The sequence below is a fragment of the Egretta garzetta genome, unplaced genomic scaffold (genome assembly GCF_000687185.1).
Source record: "Egretta garzetta isolate BGI_Z169 unplaced genomic scaffold, ASM68718v1 scaffold404, whole genome shotgun sequence".
NCBI classification, from domain to species: Eukaryota; Metazoa; Chordata; class Aves; order Pelecaniformes; family Ardeidae; genus Egretta; species Egretta garzetta.
In genome coordinates this window covers 738,544-757,309 of record NW_009259323.1, presented here as the reverse complement: position 1 = coordinate 757,309, position 18,766 = coordinate 738,544, and the positions used below count along the sequence as shown (strand labels likewise).

General features: G+C 49.3%; 1 protein-coding gene across 1 annotated transcript; it reads left to right on the top strand.

Moving 5' to 3' along the window:
- The first annotated feature begins 6 nt into the window (after window positions 1-6).
- Window positions 7-2,315, top strand: LOC104124282. The gene is made up of 4 exons (XM_035892166.1): window positions 7-48; window positions 482-525; window positions 612-686; window positions 1,358-2,315. The coding sequence occupies exons 1-4, from the start codon at window positions 10-12 to the stop codon at window positions 2,094-2,096; spliced, it is 897 nt and encodes a 298-aa protein (XP_035748059.1). The 5' UTR covers window positions 7-9; the 3' UTR covers window positions 2,097-2,315.
- The last annotated feature ends 16,451 nt before the right edge of the window (window positions 2,316-18,766 follow it).

Genomic DNA, 18,766 nt, shown 5'->3' with positions numbered 1-18,766 from the left:
CAGAAGCGGATGCAGCAGCGATTCTCCAAAGCCAACTTTCAGAGAGGGGTCAGTATCGAGGCATTTTTTCTGTGACCTGCTGATGGTGACAAGCCTTCAGTTTTACCAGCCTTTGCCCAGTTCTAGCTTTGCTTCCAAACGTAACTGGGAGATGGATGACTTTAACAATGAATGTATTCCTAGGAAGGTATTTGCAGGACAGGCAATTTTTAATGCAGCTTAATATTCTGGCAGCTGGAAAATAAAACCTGGGCAGGTGATAAAAAGTAAACGCTGCTACTTATACAGCAGCAAAAGCAAAGCAAAGTAAAGCCACCCTATACGGATCACTGTGCCAGCAGGAAACCCCAAATTAGCAAATTTCTTGACAACATGCAAGAAAAGAGCTATTCAGATACAACCAAATGAAATACTGGAAAAGGAATCATTGTTTCTGAGAGCTAATTCTTTAAGTAATTTTTTTTTTAAATGTATTTCACAGCAGATGGATGCTAATGGAGAAGGGAAACCACCAAGGATGAGAAGGTAATTGGTGAACAAAGGCACGCTGCAAACACGACGTGCTCTTTCATGCTTAAACCGAAGCTGGATACATCTCCCTGTCTCGGCAGGTGGCAAGTGAAACCCAGCCCCGGAGCAGTTCTGACGGTTTCTGTGGCTAATCCCCAGGCGGGCCAGGCCGGCGCGTAAGTAAATGAGGTGATTTGTTAGGATGGGAGCTCTACAAAAGCCGTTGCAAATCCCTTTAGCATTATTGCAGCTTCGCTTCTCCTATAACGAGTGCTCAATTAATGGTTCAGACCCGAAATGGTTAGCAAATGATGTCTCGTTCCCTTCCCGGAGTATCTGAAAGGAGACGGTAATTACCGTGCGGCTCGTTTGTTATCCGGACTAAGAGAAATGGAAGCGCCGGCAGCGTGTGGGAGGTGGCAGGCTGCTTGTGCTGGCTGTGGGGTGTTTTGGGGGGTAATGCCGCGCACGCCGAAGGGACACCACACCGCACGCTCACTGTGGGAGAGGGGCACAGAGACTGGAAGGGGCAGCTTCACCCCTGGGCTGAGCTGGCGGGGCTGCAGGCACCTGGCTGGGGGCAGGAGGAAGGGTGGGTGAGGGCATTTGGCATGTCCTGGGCACAGGGCGCACCACATGATAGCCTTGACGTGATACAGTCCCCGGTGCTGGAGCTCTGCAGGCACAGCAGCTCTCCTGGCACCCTTTAGACTCACCCAGGACGGTGAGACGTGCCGTGGGACGTGTGGGGCATGTGGGAGTCTCCTTTCCTCCTTGCTGGTTGGCAGATGATAGGCAGTGAGCTGCCTTAGCATCCTGAGTGACTGCAGATCTGTGCTTTTCCCAGGCCTGGATCCAAGCGCCCGTTCCTGCGCAGCCAGAGGCCCCCGCCGCGGGTGGCCAAGCCCCAGCCCAAGGGGGTGCTGCTGAGATTCAACTTCCGCGCGATGGCCAACCAGGTAGAGGATTGTCAACAGGACAGGCAGCGCCTTGCACCCTGCAGCAGCCCTGCCACTAAGCTGCTCACATCACGCTCAGGTTTTCGGGGCTGCCAGTTGGGTTTATCTAGCATAAGCCAGGAGGAAAGTCCTGTAGCTGTGTTGGCTAGGTTGCTCACAAAATTGAAGGCACCTGAGAAGACTGTTCAGCAGCTACAGACTCAGCCCAATTTTCCCCACTCTGCTGGCCCCTGTTGGCCTGTCCGTGTCCTTGCTTGGAGCAGGGAGATGTTCCTTGTGAGCAGTCCTGGCTGGGGGGGACCATTTCACTGTCAGTGCTCCCCACTCCTCAGAGACACACAGCACTTCTGGGCTTTGCTCTCTTTTTGTTTTGGTGACCTTCTCAGTGCCATGTTTCACACTGAAGGATGGTCCAAGAGCCCTGGTGCAGGTCAGAAATCCTGCTCCACCTTCTTCATTGCTGGCGTTTCTTGTCTGGACAGTTTGGTTTTACTTGATGCCTTGTGCTCAAATGCCATCTGCTTGCTCCTGTTCTTGCTGAGGACGCCCAGTGTCTTGGGGCTGGGCACTGCTTGGAGGTTTTCCAGACGCACACAGTCTGTCGAGCTCCTTGTCTCCGTGTGCTGAGTGGTTTAATTGACTAACTGGCTGTGAAGCACCGTCCTGACTGATGGGCTCTAATCAATACCCCGCTACAAGTTTGGCCGTGCTTTGCCACGAGACCCGGGACTGACTTGCTCTCCCCTTCCCCTACAGACCAGCCTGACGCTGGATGAGAGGTTCTCTGGTCTGAGGAATAAGAGGCGCTTTACAGCAGCCAGGAGTGCCGGACGGACGGTCACCATGCCTTAGTGCCGCATGCTCGTCACAGGGACTGCCCGTAACAGTCCAGGGCCCATAACGGGCAGCTCAATAAACCTTGATAGATTTCCTCTGAGATAGCTAATTTGGCAATGTGCCGTCTCCTTCCTTACACGCAGAATGAATGAGCAATTGAGGGCAGGGACGAGGCAGGATGAGAGTTGGGGCCAGAGCACAGGGCAGGGTGGTGGAGTGGGATGAGCAGAGATGGATTTGCTGGGAGCGCTCTGTGGGGAGCTGCGGGGCTGGCGCCAGCCCTGTTCCCATGCCAGGGCACCCTGTGCTGCCCAGGCTGACTCCTGCAAGAGGGAGAGGGGACCAGCTCCAGGCCATACCCGTGGAGCCTTCCCTGCATTGTCCCACGGGTGGGACAGGGTTGAGGACGCTGTGCCTGCCCACATGGGAGACAGCGGGGAGCGGAGCACGTGCGGGGCTGAGGGCCGTGCCCCAGCAGTGGCACCAGCGGGGATGCTCCAGCTGCCCGCATTCCCCAGCATCCACCTGATTGCCCGATTCATTGTGTGTGCAGGCATCCCTGCCCGGAGGTTTGCAGTGTGAGACCCCTCCATCCTGAAAACATCTCGCTCTGCCCCGATAGTCAGGCCTGAGCACCTTGCATTTCTTTTTGGTTTGCCGTGCTGTTCTGACTGCTCCTGCTGGCCTGGTTGCAGGGACGGAGTGGGACGTGCTGTGCCATGCTGCCGGCGTGAGTGTCCTCGGCACAGAACGGAGGCAGGCTGTCCCAGCCCAAATCAGGTTTTCCAGTGCTGCAGTAGTTCTGCATTAGGGATTTTGTAGGTGCAGCTCCATCCATGCTCAAAGCACTGGCAGAATTGAACTAGCAGCTGCAGGAGGGAGGCCAAGCTCTACAGCAGTCCGATAAACATTGGCTGAGATGTTAATGAGCTGGATCGAGACATTTGTTAATGAAGCCCTGCACCAACCATGAGTCACTGATCCATTCTCCACCCACTGCTGCAACCCAGCACCGAATGTGCTGGACACAGCCTCTTACTGGGCTGTAAGCTAGACTTATTAAAGTAAATATTTGATAGACTGCTTTACGTTTTACACCAATCATCTTTAACAAGAGACTGGACTCAGCGTTGGTTTTGTAGGAATGTGTGAAATGTTGTTAGTTGACAAAGTGGTGATGTACGAGTCCAATGCACTGAATAAAAAACTAACTTGTCAAATGTCACCTCTGGTTGTTTCCCTTCCTTCAACAGGCTTTTGGCACAAGTTCAGCCTTGAGGTGTGGCACTGCGGGGCACAGTGTGCGTGGCCATGTGGGCTGCTGCCTTGGCACTTTGGGGGAGCCGTGGTCCCCGTCGGTGCCCACCCGCAGGCAGTGGGGCACTGGCCTGGCCGTTCAGGCAGTTTGCTGCTCCCAAAGCTGGCTCCACAGCACAGCCAACGCAGTGGGAGGTTTTAAATACGTGTTTTGTAAAATCTTTGCTGTGACCCTTTTGCTTTTAATGTTATTGGCAAAATTATCAGAGCAGACCTGGCTCCGAGTGTGTCCAAAGTGAAACAAATGCAAACTGACTTCCAGGTTAGTGAACTCGGGAGAAGGCATCACCCCTTCATGCAAGTAATCCAGATGTCGTGGAAGATGAACAAGAAACAGTGTCACGAATGGCAATATCCCTGATTTCAGTTGCACCTTCACTATAAATATTGACAAAAGATGGTAGACTTGCTAAGAGAACCTGATTGCTTCTTAAACTGGGTTGCAAAGGGATGGAGCCGTTCAGTCCTGAAAGAACAGCTGAGTGTGCAGCACCCCCTCGGTGTTCAGAGCGCACCCCAATACTGTTCACCAAATAGATGTTATTCAGTAATCTGTACCTTATATTTTTTTAAGTACACCTTAAATTAAAATTGAGGGCTTAATGATAAAAACTACACTTCTTTTCTAGCTTGGTTCCCCCACAGGGCTGGGTGACTTTGCATGCAGCAAGAGATGAAACAGGCTTTGCACAGAAGGGGGCTGAATTTATAAGTAGCAAAAAAGTGTGTCATGCTAAATACATACTGGGAGAGGGCACAGAGACAGTTCACTCCAACAGGCATAAAATACCCCTTTCTGCCACAGTACTAAAACCACAGAATAATTACCTCTAAAATTATCCCCGCTGTCGTGCATAGGGCTGTGCAGAGCCCGGCTGCGCTTTGGGGAGGGTGTTTGTGCGGCGTGGTTCAGCACCCTGCTTTAACCATTGCCTGGGAGATTTTTTTCCCCAGTTGGGCCATTTCTGATGGTTCCCACACAGGCGGTGTCCGGCGCCGCACAGGCGGTCCGGGGGTCCCCTACCCAGAAGGTGGCAGCAGCCCCCTGCCCCCCGAGCCCCTCACCGGGACGGCTGCTCTCAGGCTGGGGCCACCAGGAAGGGGCAGCTGTGCAACCTGGAAAACATTCTTGTCCTATTTCAGGCCAGCCAAAGCCGTCTCCAGGATAACACCTCTGATGCTGTCTGAGAGGTTTAAAAATGTAGGCGCAGCTGTGCAGGGTCGGAAGAGTCCCTGTGGGAGGGGGGACACCAGCACAGGCCTGTGGCCCTGGTCAGTCACTGCACTGAACCCACAGCACCGGTGATTTCTTCCTTTAGCCACGTGTATCGTCATTGTGTTTAACAGCGTTTGCTGGAGTTTTCTTCCACTGTTGCTTTTTGCTGTTTGCTTTCTGTCTGCTTGACTGCCTCCAAAGGCCAGTATTACGAGTGAATATTCATTCCTTGATGCCTGTTGCAATTTATAGACCCATGCTGTGTTCTCCCCTGCTCACCTCCTTTCTAGGAGAAGAACCTCGGTGTAGCTCCTTGTCCCCTGCCTGGAAGCTGATCCATCCTCTGGTCACCTTCATGTCTTTTCTAGCTCTGCCACATCTGCCTGAGACAGCAGGGCTGAAGGAGGCACGATATCTGAGGTGGATTTGTAGGGAGGCTCTGCTTTGTTTTCTGTTCCTCTCTTAATAATTCCTAACATTCCAGTTGCTTTTTAACCCAGAATAACCACTTGGAATAGGAAATGGTAATGCGTATTTATATTGGTTTAATGAAACAACTTCCCAGGAAATGTTTCCTGCTAAAGCCATTCTCGCAGCCCGTGTATCAGTGGTAGAGAGGGCACCTGGAAAGGTTGGCTGACAGAGGACATGCCCAAGGGTCCGACTTCCCCATCTAAGCACTAGCACTGACGCTCAGTATTTTCTTAGCTGTTCACGGGACGTCTGGTTTGATGCTAAAAGCTACCTTTAATGAGCTTAACAGATAGGGGGTAGAAGGCCAGCTTTCCCTGCAAATTTCCTCATTTGTCAGTTCTTGCCTATTTTACTGTCATTTGACCAGGAGGAAATGTGCAGCAGGTTACTCCCCGGCGCTCTGGGGCACGCGTGTTGCCAAGCTAGCACAGGGCAGTCCCAGGAGCAGCACGGCAGTAGGGGCCTCAGGAATACAAATGTGTGGTTCGGGGCAGGCTCACCGGTCAAATCCATCCTGGCAGCAAAGCAGCGGCCAAGGTATCACGCATGGGGGCTGGCAGTCTCTCCCGCATTGCATGGGGGTCCTTGTGCCAGCGTTTGTCAGACTGGCTGCAGAACAGAGTTGGGCAGGGCATGAACTCGCTGTCCAGACTCAAAGGTATGGGGGGAAGTGTCTGTGGAAGCGGAGCCTGCTGTCCGCAGTGGGAGTTGTTAGTTTTTAGGGGTCCTTGGAGGGATTCAGACAGCCAGAAACCACAGGCAAAATATTTAAACAGAAACCTGAGATCCAAACAGCATCTCGGGCACTGCAGTTCCCTCAGGGGCTGGGATAAACGGAGCTACAAGAAGAGCATTTGCCACGCAGCAACCCAGTAGAAAAGAATGTCACAACAAGCTAAGAAAAGACAGGCAAACCCCTGGACTGAAATGTGAGGGGTGCCCCAAACTGGACCCCGGAGAGCAAAACAACCTGGAGGGGGGAAACAGTCTGTGGAAGGTCAAACGGTACGTTGTCAACCAACTTATTTCCAGAAATCTCATATCATTTCTGAACAAACCAGCATCCTACCCCAGCACAGTGTTAGGTGAGAAAGGGATGTAGGAATGTGCTACAAACCCGAAGGATTTACCACAATTTCCTAGAGGACCAGAAAAACTGACAGCATCCCCCCAGGCAGCACCGGGCCGCCCCAGCCCCTCCAGCTGGGGTGTTGCGATGAGCAGGACGCCCGTTTTCACAGCTAGCCCTGCTCCAAGCCAGCGTGAGCTTTGTCAGGAGCCCACGCCCCGCGCTAGGTGCAGACACTTGGCTCTGCTTTGTACGCTGGGAAAGGGATGGCCTCTCCTGGAGTTGGACTAATGGGCCTTTAGCTGCCATTTGCAAGACAGAGAGTTATTTCTCCCCACTGCAGGTTTCATTCCCTGAAGTCTTATTGCCACTGTTCATCTGATCAACTCTGACCACTTTTACATGCAATGTAATATAGAGTGTTAAAATGTGGAGGCACGGGGAACAGAAAGATCAGATTTGGGCTTTATCCACTCAAGATCAGAGGTTTAGGATTTAGTATTAAGCCATGTCCTAAAGCAGATCCTTCCTAGCTATGTCAGGACTGCTGCCAGCTCTCATGATTTCACTGAAAGTCCTGTGATGTTTAATGCTGCAGTTAAAACTCTGGTTCCTGGAGGCAGGTCAGGAGGTGAAAATCTCAGATTGCCTGTATTAAAAAGTCAATTTGCAACGCTGTGGCTGTGCGGGGAAGACCGTGACCCAAGAGTAACTTAAAAGCTTGGGTGTCAGATGCCAAAAAAACAAGGAATCTCTTAATTCTTTTTTTTTGAATGTCATGTTTCTAAGTCAACCTCATGGTGTTTGGAGCTTGACTCATGACACTGAAATGCTCAGAGCACACTGCTGGGCCAGAATTAATCCACAGTCCCATCTCATTGTGAATGGGAATCTCTGTGCCACCGCCAGGATTTGGAGACCTTTGTCCCCGCATCCCCCATTGCGGCAGCACTTTGTTGCGCTGCAGTAATAGCCCCAGCTTGTTGCAGAAGCACACAGGCCTGAGACACATGAGAGCTGCTCTTTGCATAGGTCAAGACTGGAGAGGGGGATGTTCATCTCTAAATCACAGCAGGCTGCAACTATTAACCCTCCTCTTGCTGGGCTCCAGGAGGAAGCTGGCAGGGTGCAGGCTTCCCACCCTGTGCGCTCAGGTGAGCAATGACACTGTCACTCTCCAGCCACCCATCCCTGCTGGCTGAGGATGTCCCTGACCCTGGCTGTGGATCAAGGATCACCATGGATCACCGTGGATCACCATGGGGTGAAGATGGAGCATGGCAGGACCCCCAAAGGGAACCCCTACTGGGGTGGGAAGCGAAGCCAAGCGCCGAGGAGGGAGGGTGCTTTATGTTGTCTATGAAATTATTTGCAGCTGTAATGTCTCCCCCAGCTGCACCAGGAACAGAGCTTTTTGTCATTCTTGCCGGAAGCATTCATAAACCTCGTGGAGCCTACTGTGTTACTAGCAATGCCAGGAACAGATGAAGCTCTGCACATATTTTGTCCTCCCAGTGACTGTCATTGGAGAAATAAGGGGCTGACAGAGCCAAGGGGTTTGGGAACCCACAGGCACCCTGGGGCAGGCAGTCTCTCCCTCCACTTCTGCTGGGGGACGTCCAGAACCCCCTGCTCTGAAGACACTTCCTAGCTTTGGTTTTCCAGCCTAAATGAGTTTGTGGCCATCTCTGCCCGTTCTTGAGTCAGCCTTATCCTCTGCTGAAATGGCTTTCCCCTCCCCACTGTCCTGTGTCCCCCCAAGTGGGTATATAGGCAGAAGTCCCTTCCCAGTCTGCATTTTGCTGAGCACTTGCAGTTTCCTCTCTCAGAACATTTTTCGCAGCCCTATTAAGAGCTCTTCTCAAAGTCCACAAATGGAAAATTCCCTGTCCTAACATCCCATTCTCAAATGCACCATAGCTGAATAAGTTGTCTTACGTATGAGATATGAGGAAGGCTACTGCTGTAGACAGATAGCCCTTCAATTTTTTAATTTTTCATAGCTTCATGCAAAAATGCACCCCATGGATGCTCTGGCAGAGCACCAAGAGCTTCACGCACCAAATGGAGCTCCCGCTGCCATGTGGGGATCTCTGCCTTCTCCGTGTCATACTGTGAAGCGCAGCTCTGCTGGGGAACACAACCACATAATGCTACCAGTTGAGACAGTAATATTCAATACCAGCCACTTTTGCACCACACTGAGTCGGCCTTGCCAAGGAGGTATCTGCATGAGCTCCTGGGTTTCACACTTCCCCTGGGCCTGCAGAGAGCACACATCCTAAATTCAGATTTTCTCCCTGCCCTAGACCCAGCACAATGAATCATCTGTGCATTTACTTAAAGGATTTCACTGTCAACCAATCCAGGGTTTCTTTGTTGACCACAGTTAACTTTGGTATGCAGAAAATGCCTGGGTAAAGACAGGAATCTAGCTGCAGTTTCGGTGTCTGCGAGCTGCCTGCTCTGTGTTAACAGACTAAACAGCTCTCGCCAGTTATAACACTTCTGTGATATGGAAAATAACTTGTGAAAAACCTCACCTCAGGAAGGACTGAGCTGAAACATCCTTAGAGGTCTGGGTCTTCTCTAATAATTACGTGTATGCAGGAGCCTGTGGGTTTCTTAGCCCACACGGATTCAGGCTAGGGAAGAAAATATGGTCTGATGTGCAACATGTCTTGGCTGTAGGATACGTGGCATGGTTGAGGGTTTTCTCCCGGTAGGAAAGGCTGAGGTCAAATATCTTCATTTGCATATTAGTGGTGATGGAAGTTGCTTATGTGCAATGAAAAGAGAGCACAGTCCAAACAGCTGGAATCTAGAACAAGATTGATTTACCTTTTTTTGCATAAGCCTATGAATTGTCCAGAACTTGCTCCTTTTTCTGAGAAATTGCTATCATCTGCAAAAAAATTGAGTAATTCCACCTCTAACGCAAGAATGATGCAGGGGAGGCAGATTCCTCAGGGATCTCAGTTCCTAGGGAAAAAACCTAGCTTTTTAAGAGTTCACCAGCTCTACGTGAGGGGAAAAAAGATAAATTTGTTCCCCTTGCTGATAGTGATGAAAAGCAAAAGAACTCGGCATCAAACAGCTGGGGAAGATGGAGAGACTGCAAGAGGAAGCGAAAAGGAGACAAAGCCCTGCCGGAGCTGCAGAGACCTCTTTTGCTCAAGGGGGGACCCTCCAGTTGCTAGCACAAAGCTCGCCTCTGTTGCCTATCTGTGCTCCTGATCACCTCCTCCAAGGCTAGGAAACCCTGGCAGTGGGAAGGAAGCTGGTGAGACAGAGGTATTTTGCACCCCACCACAGGCACGAGACGCCGGAGGGTGCATCTGAGTGTTAGCAAGCGCCAAAGACACCCTTGTTCCCAGAGTCTCCTCGGGCAGGGGGTCCCCAGCACTGCCTGGGCGTTTGGATGGCCAGCTCCCTGCTTGCTGCAGCTCATGGCTGCAATCCCTGCTAAGCAACCCCAGTGGGGAAAAAAAGGAGTGTTTATGGGCTGTTATGTTTCTAGAGCAATCCAGAAACATGCCAACGATCCCAGGTATGGGCACACCTGGTCTGATTCTGCAGTTGCCCTGGATTTACTGACGGGCACGCAGAGCTTTGTTGGGTGCAATGGATCTAACGTTGCACTTAGAAGCACTTTGATTCATGCTGTTAAATGTGCCTGGTCACGAATCTGTGATGCAAATGAACACCACAGCACTTCTGGAAGGAAAAGGGACTTTTGTGTACTGTATACAAGATGTTCTGGTGATGTATTTATATCAGTTCCAGCAGCGTTCATTAAAATAGACGGTAATTGCAGCACTTTTAATGCAGGGCGATAACAGAACATAGTCACAAACAGAATGTGAAAGTGTAGCAATTTCCACCCAGCACCTAGCTTTTATGCAACATTTTATCTTCTAATTAGATCCCCCAATCACATCTTTCTATGTGTGGTTGTCTTTGCTTGAAAATAGGCTAGGTGGTAAAGATCATTTGTATTTAGAGAAGTGCATTTTTATATCCATTTCAAATTACAAGCTGGTTCTCTGCTGAGATGCTCTCTTACTAGGGCCAGCCAGGAAAGGAAAAATACTCAAAATGTCATGAATTGAGGGCTAACTGGTATACTGGTGGGGTAGGCAGGTTTTCTCTAGGCAGCCACACAGAGCCTATGCTGGGCCAGGGCAGAGTTCTTCCTCTCTCTGAGCCATCCTGCCACGGTCTGTGTTAGAAACGAGCTCTTCACAGACCTTGGTGTGCACGCAGACCACAGCGCACACAGCTGCTGGTTGCACTTCACCGCCTTCAACTAGCTTCCCACCTTCTCCTTTGCTCTTGATCCATCCCCGTGTATGCTGTGAGGACCTTGACCTCCTTAGCAGCTATGCAGCAGCTCCTCGGTCCTGGGCAGAGTGCAGGCCCCGCTATGGCACCGTGCTTCCAGTGTCCTGACAAAGGCAGAGTTAAGCTCAGAGCATAAAAGTGCCTGCGGCTGCTGCCCACCCTGGACTTGTCAGGCCCAATGCTCCTCCAGCCCGATGGGTGCCACAGAGGGTGTCACCGTGCTGGAGCTGTCAGAGCCCATCCTGGATCCATGTGCAGAAAACCCTTGCAGAAGTCTCCAGTCCAGCACTTGCTCCATCTAACCAGAAATCTTTGGTATATTTGTCTGATTGCTGACTTATAGCTGGGTAATTTTCTGCTGATCTGGGCTTCTGAGGACTTTGGCTACCCTGAGGCCAGGGGCAGATTCTCTGTTATCTCAGCTGCTGGCATCCTGCTCTGCTCAGCCACTCACGTCAGCAACTTCCAACCACCATGGAAAGCTGGAGGGAGGCAGAGCTGAGAAAGAGCCTGGAGCTGCTAAAAACCAGCTCACGGTCTTTCATGATTCCCAAAGATATTTTCATCAGGACAGCCGGCTGAGTGGTGGAAGGGCTGTGGGAGGTTATTGCACCCCAGACCTACACCACTTGATAACTTGCAATAAACTGCCAACAAAACAGTGGCTTTCCTTGAATGCCCTCATGTGGGTCACTAGGAGCAGCTAGAGAGCAGCCATCATCTACACATAAAATCCTGATAGATGACAGTTAGAATCAGGAAAGGGAATTCTGGTTTTCACTCAAACATTAAAACTGATCATTTTGGTGGCAGGTGGACAAATTACATTTTCAGCTGTTCAGGTGAACATCCCCCCAGCTCTTGAGGAGAACCAGAAACATTTTCATGATAATGCTGTGTTTCATCAGGAAGCCCTTTACTGCTGGAAATAAAGGAGGTAAATATTTTTATAGGGGTTATTTATTACCTACCCATGTCCTGACAAGACAGGGGATATTCAGTCTTTTTTTCAGGTTCTTTTGTATGCATCAAATCAAGTCCCAGAACCATTCAACAATTTGTAGGCTCCTCTCCACATGGTATCTGTCTCTGCAGGTGTCGTTATAACAGGTCTCCCTTCCAACAGCTGCTGTTTTCAAAGAATATTCATCAAATTATAGGAGTTGATGTGACCTGTGTGTCAGGGTCAGATGGGCTGAGAGGCCCTGCTCAGAGGTGCTGCATCATTTGCAGCAGCAATGGATTTCATCCTGCCCGAACTTGGACGAACATCTTGGGTAGTGCAGAAATGGCCAATGAATCTGCCCACGGCTACGTAAACCTTGCATTTTCCACAGTTCAGACCCAAACATGCGCTGCTGAGTGCTGGCTGGCCCTCGGCCAAGCTCCCGCATTGCCACACTGCAGCGAGGGGGTCCTCTGGAGGAGGGGAGGGGTGGGGGGCACCGCCAAGGGGAAGCTGCGGGGCCAAGGAACGTAGCTCATCTGCCATCCCCCACTTCTGTGGATCTGGGTGACACGTCGCATTTACAGCACCGCAGCCGCCTGCGCCCGTGCCTGCTGCTCCTTGGGGTTGCTTGGCATCTTACAGCAGTGGACAAGCAGCACATCCAAATCCTTCATCTAAAGGCGGATTAAGAGACACGCAAGGGGGGTCTCATCCTTCGCCCTGCTAGCAGCGGATCCGTGAAGGACTGTGAAGCTATGCAGAGGAGCAGGTAAAAGGGGATGTGACGAACATACCTTGGGCCAGGCACTTTAACTTTAAACTGGGTTTTGCTCTGCATTCCTTTAAGGCCTGCAAAAGCCCTGATGACTTTCTGCTTTTCGACTAGCACTTGTATTTTTTAAAAGGCATTAAAATAGATCTGACCATAAGCCCAGATGTACAGACAATAAGAACTTTGCATGTGTCAGGGTTTCAGGACTAGATCCAATTTTTGTGGCATTTTAAGCCATATTTAAACAAAAATGTTTCTGAGTATCAACTGGTCAATGAATTCTCTTCAGTTCAGTCTTGCTGAGTAGGATTAATCATGTTTACCAAGCTATAGAAATGCTTGATAAGTTTTTTCTCCCCCCCCCCTTTTTTTTAAACTCAGCATTCCCAGAAATTGCTGGTTGCTTTTTAAAACAACTGACAAAGTAAAACCCACACAATGCAAGAGAACTAAAAGATAGTTCCACATGTTATTTTGCTCAATTTGCTAAATCACACTAGCACTGTCAATAAATTTCTACTCCCTACCCTAAAAAGTTACAACATCTCAGCCCTTTGTGTTGTTCACTTGCATTTTTTGTAAGAGGGAGACCACCTAGAAACAGACTGTGCACAACACTACCCTTCGCCGGACTTGGTGCCGCCGTTGTACTGAATGGTTTAACAAGTGTGTGTTAAATGTTATCATAAGAGCTGAATTGTAAAGTGGTGAAATCATCTGAAAGTGCAACAGGCCTTAAGAGGCACGGCACAGTTCATGTCCATTAGAGCAAGCTCAGTCACAAATATTCTCTTGATATTTGCCAAGAAAATCTGTTATTTTCCATCAAAAACTGAGGCAGAAAGCTGAAAGCAAAGGGGTTTTTTCATCATGAGCTCCTGCCCCTTTTGTTGTGTGTCCTCTGTTCCACCCAGGCAATACAGACCCCAAACTCTAAGCAAATAGGATGAAAAGATCTTTTTGGCTTTTAAAAAATAAATACCAGTTAAGGCCAAAGACCTTCTCTGCTTCTGCAGCGGTCCAGGGCCATGGGGACGGCAGGAGGGTGCACTGGGTGCTGCAGGACCAGTCTCCCCCCCAAACTTCCCCTGCAATTCTTTTCCCAGAGCCTCAGTCAGTAGCCAGCTTTGCTGCGAGGTCGCATCTTCCTCAGGGGCACAATTTGTTGTGCAGGACGGGCAAGTAACAGCCCTGTGTGCGCAGCCAAACAGTTTGTCATCTCTTTTCAGATCATTTTCTATCTTCTGCTGCCACTGTGTGCTGCATTGGCAAGTGCAGTGCATTCATTCGCGTTATCCCGACAAACATGTCAGCAGATTTGAGAAAGCGAATTTGTTTCTGCTCTGCCAAAGCCAACCAATGCATGCCTGTGCTTTCCTTTCAACACAGAAGTGTGGTTTGCTGGGATTTACCAACAGTTACTGAGCAGGATTTCAGTCCCCATTCAAATTCTGTCTACTTTTAGATCTAGAATTTAATGGTAACATTTGGTCAGCTTTGAATGTCTGGCTGATTTTAACTAAGAAATGTCTTATGTTATCTGTTAGAAGGAGACCATTTATTTCTCATGACTACCCCCCAAACCAACATGTATGTGTACAGTACTTATATACTTTGCAGTCCTTATATTGTAAAATTTACTATGTATCAAAGTCTTTAAGATCTACTGTGCGTGTCTAACAGTTTACACAAAACTGTCTTTATATCTGTATCTTACCTTTTACACCTAATCCAGAGCAAAACCTGAAGGTTTCTATATTGCACCGCTCACAAACTGAGAGCCCTTCTCCTGCCCTCCTCTGCCAGCATGAGCCAGAGCTGCCACAACTGCCACGGGGGCAGGAGACACCCCCTCCCCAGACACGTCCTGGAAACGATCATCTAACAAACAGCCCTGCTCCTCGCGCCTTGCACCAGCCCCGATCAGATCAGAACTGCACGCTCCCCATATAATACCCAGACAAAGACATCTGCTGCTTTGTTCTGTACTAAGATGTACCCAAGGGACTGATAAGGCATGGTTTGGACAGTAATTGCTTGGCAGCCCTGTTTGCCTTCAGATACCTTGTTACAGCAGTTGCATGAGTTTATTTGTTTCATCTAATCAATGGAAGGAAGTTAGGTAGCAGCCAGCTCTGCCAGGAGTGGTTTCAGTCCCTGCAGCACCCAGAGCAGAAAATAACGCACAAGCTGCAGGGCCCTGTGTTGCCTTGACTCTGAGAACCCATGGAGCTACAGCTCACAGCATGGGAACCGCTAGGCAGAGCTCAGTCCTTTGCCACAAGGAAGATGACATCTGATGGATCAGGTGGTGCTCACAGTCACCCTCAGAGTCCCACAGTCTGCAGTTACATGAATAGTTAGGCTTGAAAGAAGGTAACATGGCATGAGTGATAAGGAAACTCTGCATGAGCGGAGATGCACAATATTGAATGCATCATTAGTGTGGAAGCTTTGTTTAAAGCCAGTAAGTCTTCCCCTAAACAGAAAGACTGGAAAGGTTGAAATGTCAAATTCCTGCGGGAGAGAAACTCTAACTTTCCTAACACTGCCCGTTAGCTCTGTGCAAACTGCAGCGCAGTCTCTTACCACCACGCAAAGCTCTGGCTTCCCAACACACGTGGATCATCATGTTTGAGGTTTCAGGAGGCAGAGCCATTTGGGCTTGCTGCTCTGCCTCGTGATCAACACAAAATAAAGCAGGCTCAGTGGAGGACTCCAGACAGCATGCTCTTTCTGAAGTCCATGTCCTGAACAAGCTTATTAAGGACGACTTCCCATCAAACCCAGGCAACTGGGATTAGACTGTGCTCCCTTCCCCCATGCCACTTGCTTCTGGGCAAGACCAAAGAAATACCACTGCTTTCATTCCAGACCAGCAGCTCCTCCAGGGAGGCAGCTCCATCTGTGTAACAGCCTCTTGAAGATTTTGGCCACACCATGTGCATCTCTATTAAATCTGTTGGTTTAGATGCTGTATGACACCATTTTGCTGCAAACTACAGAGTAGTTTTTAGCTGACATATTCTACAGAAGCTGAGTAAGGAAGGGTTAATCTCCTGTAGCAAATATTCCTAACCAGAGAATTATGCCAACATCCTCATGAATTCTCTGATATAATAGTTTAATTATCAGAACTGAGTCGCTCAGAATATTTTGGAGAAATCAATATGTGTCACAGCAACACCTACCACCGCTAGTGTCCTGAGCTTACTGACCTCCTGCTCCTCCAAGACCTGCATCTGCCATCCAGCAACACCCACAGCTACCTGGTGGGTACAGCAGGTCAGGCCTAGGAAGCAAAGAGCTGGAACTGAATGGGTTTAAGGAATTGGGGAGAATAAATGGAAAAGCCCAGAGGCTAAATCTTAAGCTGAATCAGGGCCAGTTGAAGCTGATTTATTATAACCACTACCAATTTCCAAATAAATAACAATTCTTAGTGGATTTGTCCCATTTCTTGGCTAAACAGTGCATAATTGGATTTAGTCCAAATATTGATCCAGAAAATGACTTGTTTCTATTGAGTAAACACAAACATGTTTTGCTAGGAGGCCACGACTGAATTATCCTGTTACATTTCTTACCAAACCCTTTTCCCCAGTCTTGGCTGGCATTTGCTCTCAAAAAGGAAGCTAAAGTAATTATTCTAAACAATAGACTTACTAAACACCATCTTAGCACAGGAGTTTGAGATTCACATTTGTTGCTGAACTTTCTTGCCAAGCCAGGCTTATGGATCTTTCACAAAACTGCCACTTCCAGGGTTTTGTTTCACTTTTTTTCCACTTGTGAATATGAAATCCTTCCATTTATCTGCACAGGGAAATACAAGCTTCTCCATAGTTGGTAAAAATCTGTTTTCCATGGGTAATGGTAATTTTGAATTCTGCCACCAGGAAAGATCATCATTAGCGGTAAAGCTCTGCACAGTCCAAGCTTTTGCTGAATGGAGGAGCTCTGACGTGAGACTGGACTTTCCTCTCCGGTAAGCTGTGCCTCAGAGGCCGGGCGGGTGGAGCAGTGGGACCCGTGATGTCTGAACGGCCTTTTGCAGCCATTCCCAGCCCTCTGGCTGCAGCTCTAAAGGAGTCACCAGCCAGCACTGGCGTTTCTCCTCGCTTTGCTGCTGACGAGCCTGACCCTGTTGCCCTGGATAACACCCTTACACGTTGCTGTAAGCTTGTGTCACCCCACCAAATACATGAAAATAGCTTCACTTGGGGATTAAAGCCCTGATTACCATGGGAGAAGCCTCACTTGTGAGCACTCAAGTCAGGCTTCCTCCCATGGGTGGGAAGGTGGTGGCAGGTAGACCCTGTCGCTTGGGTGGGAGTGGGGTAAGGGCAGAGCTGCAAGGGCAGAGCCAGCTCGGCTGGGACCCGGACTCTCAGAGCAGTACAACCAGCTCAGATACAAACACAGCTTTGCTCTGGAATTAGTGTTAGGTGTTTCAAAGGCCAGTCCAGGTCTCCAGCAGATATTCCTCATGTTTATTCGTTTTTATAAATATGAGATTTCTTAGAGAACAGAACAGTCTCATGAAGGAGTTGCTAATGAAACCTTTCAGCCACAACATCCCAAGACTGCAGGAAATGCTGGAATGGTAAATAATAAATATTTTCATAAAAGCAGGGTATATGTTGTGCTCTCCCTCTGTCATTGTCTGCAGCTGGCAGAGCTCATCTACAAGATCTCTTAAGTAGTAGGATTCTGTGATACCTTGCTGTTTGACAAGTACAGCCAAAGGTCTGTAAACAGAGACAAAAGCCTAAGAGCATGTGCCCAGGCTATCACAGCCCCAACAGCACGTCCTCACAGGGGCTGGGTGCCTGTGATTGCTAGCATGACACCAGTTCCTACAGGAGCATAACAGAAAACATCAAAGAAGGCAATAACACAATAACAGAGCTATTCACAAAAACCAGAATGCCCACATCTTTTTCCTGGGACGACCAGACAACACAGAGCTGTGCTACATAGAGTACTTTCCCTGATGCTTTTCAACAAGTTGGGATGTTTTTAGCCCAGATTCAGTATGGTTCACAAGCCATCTCTGTGCACGTGCCTCTTTCCTGCTGCACAGAGATGGCAAACTGCAGCTCTGCTCCATGGCAAGCTGCTGCTCTGCCCCAGGAGAGCCACGCCAGCACACCTACAGCCACACCGCTGACCTGGAAAGGAGCAGAGAACTGCGAGAGGAACTAGAAAAGGAGAATAGCTGGTGGCCTGTTCTGCTTTATAATGAGGTGCCCAGGATGCAAACGAGGAGCAGGTTTTATAAACTGGAGCTACAAATACTGCTTTAGTAACAACTGGCTCTTTATAGCCACTCCTGCTTTGTGCTATAGCTGCTTGCAGTAAGTAACCGATTGGGAAGCTCAGCTAAGGATTGTTGTTAGGCTCTGGAATTTTTCTCCCATCTGAACCCAGAGCTAACTGGAAAGCTGGGGGAGGCTGAGGGGCTGCTGACGAACAGAGCTGGTGGAAGGACTCTGTCCTGCACTTCCCAGGGAGAGCATGGTGGGTAGGTCAGAAATGCTCCTGCAGGGCTCTGTGTTGCCTTGGCTCTGATGCAAAGCACCTCTCCTGGCTTGCAAATGGCATCTAGGAGAGGTCCGGCTCTATATAGAAGATAAAAGACCTGCTTTCAGAAAGGGAATTTGCAAATTAAAGCTGTAACTGGATTAAGACGTGAATATAACTTGCCTTTAGATTATTTATATCCCATGTGCTTAGTCTTGGCCATACTCATTACAGCAAGTGCAGCCCAGGATTGTTTAAGCTCAGAGCCAGGGCAGCTGAGCAGCCCTGCCGTGAGCAGGTTGGTAGGGAGGTGTCAGGAGAGCGACTGTGGCTTTGGGCTTGCTTCTGGATCACACATGCTATTTCAGGATGACCACAGGACAACAAAAATACACAAAGAAGTGACACTTCTGCTTTTGTATTTTTTGGTTATTTTTAATGCATTCTTGCCTGATGTGTTGTCCTGCCTCTTAATGTCTCTGCCTTGTTGTAAGTGGAAGATCCTCAGAGACCCTATGAGCACTATTGATTCTGCCTGACACTGTCACCCAGAAAACAGGTGGGGTAATGCTCTGATTTGCAGGTGCACAACAAGCCAGGCCCAGCCACAGATACCTGCCCCTTCTTCCCCCAGAGCAGCTGCTGGGTGTCCTCATGGGCATCTCTGCAGACAAGGGCTATGGAGAAGCAGCTGATCTGGTTTGGACCCTGTTCCCAGGGCTGCTCTAAGCAACAGTGGGAAGACAACTGTGCGTTTGGCCCATCCTGAGTAAGGCGGACTCCCGTTTGGAGA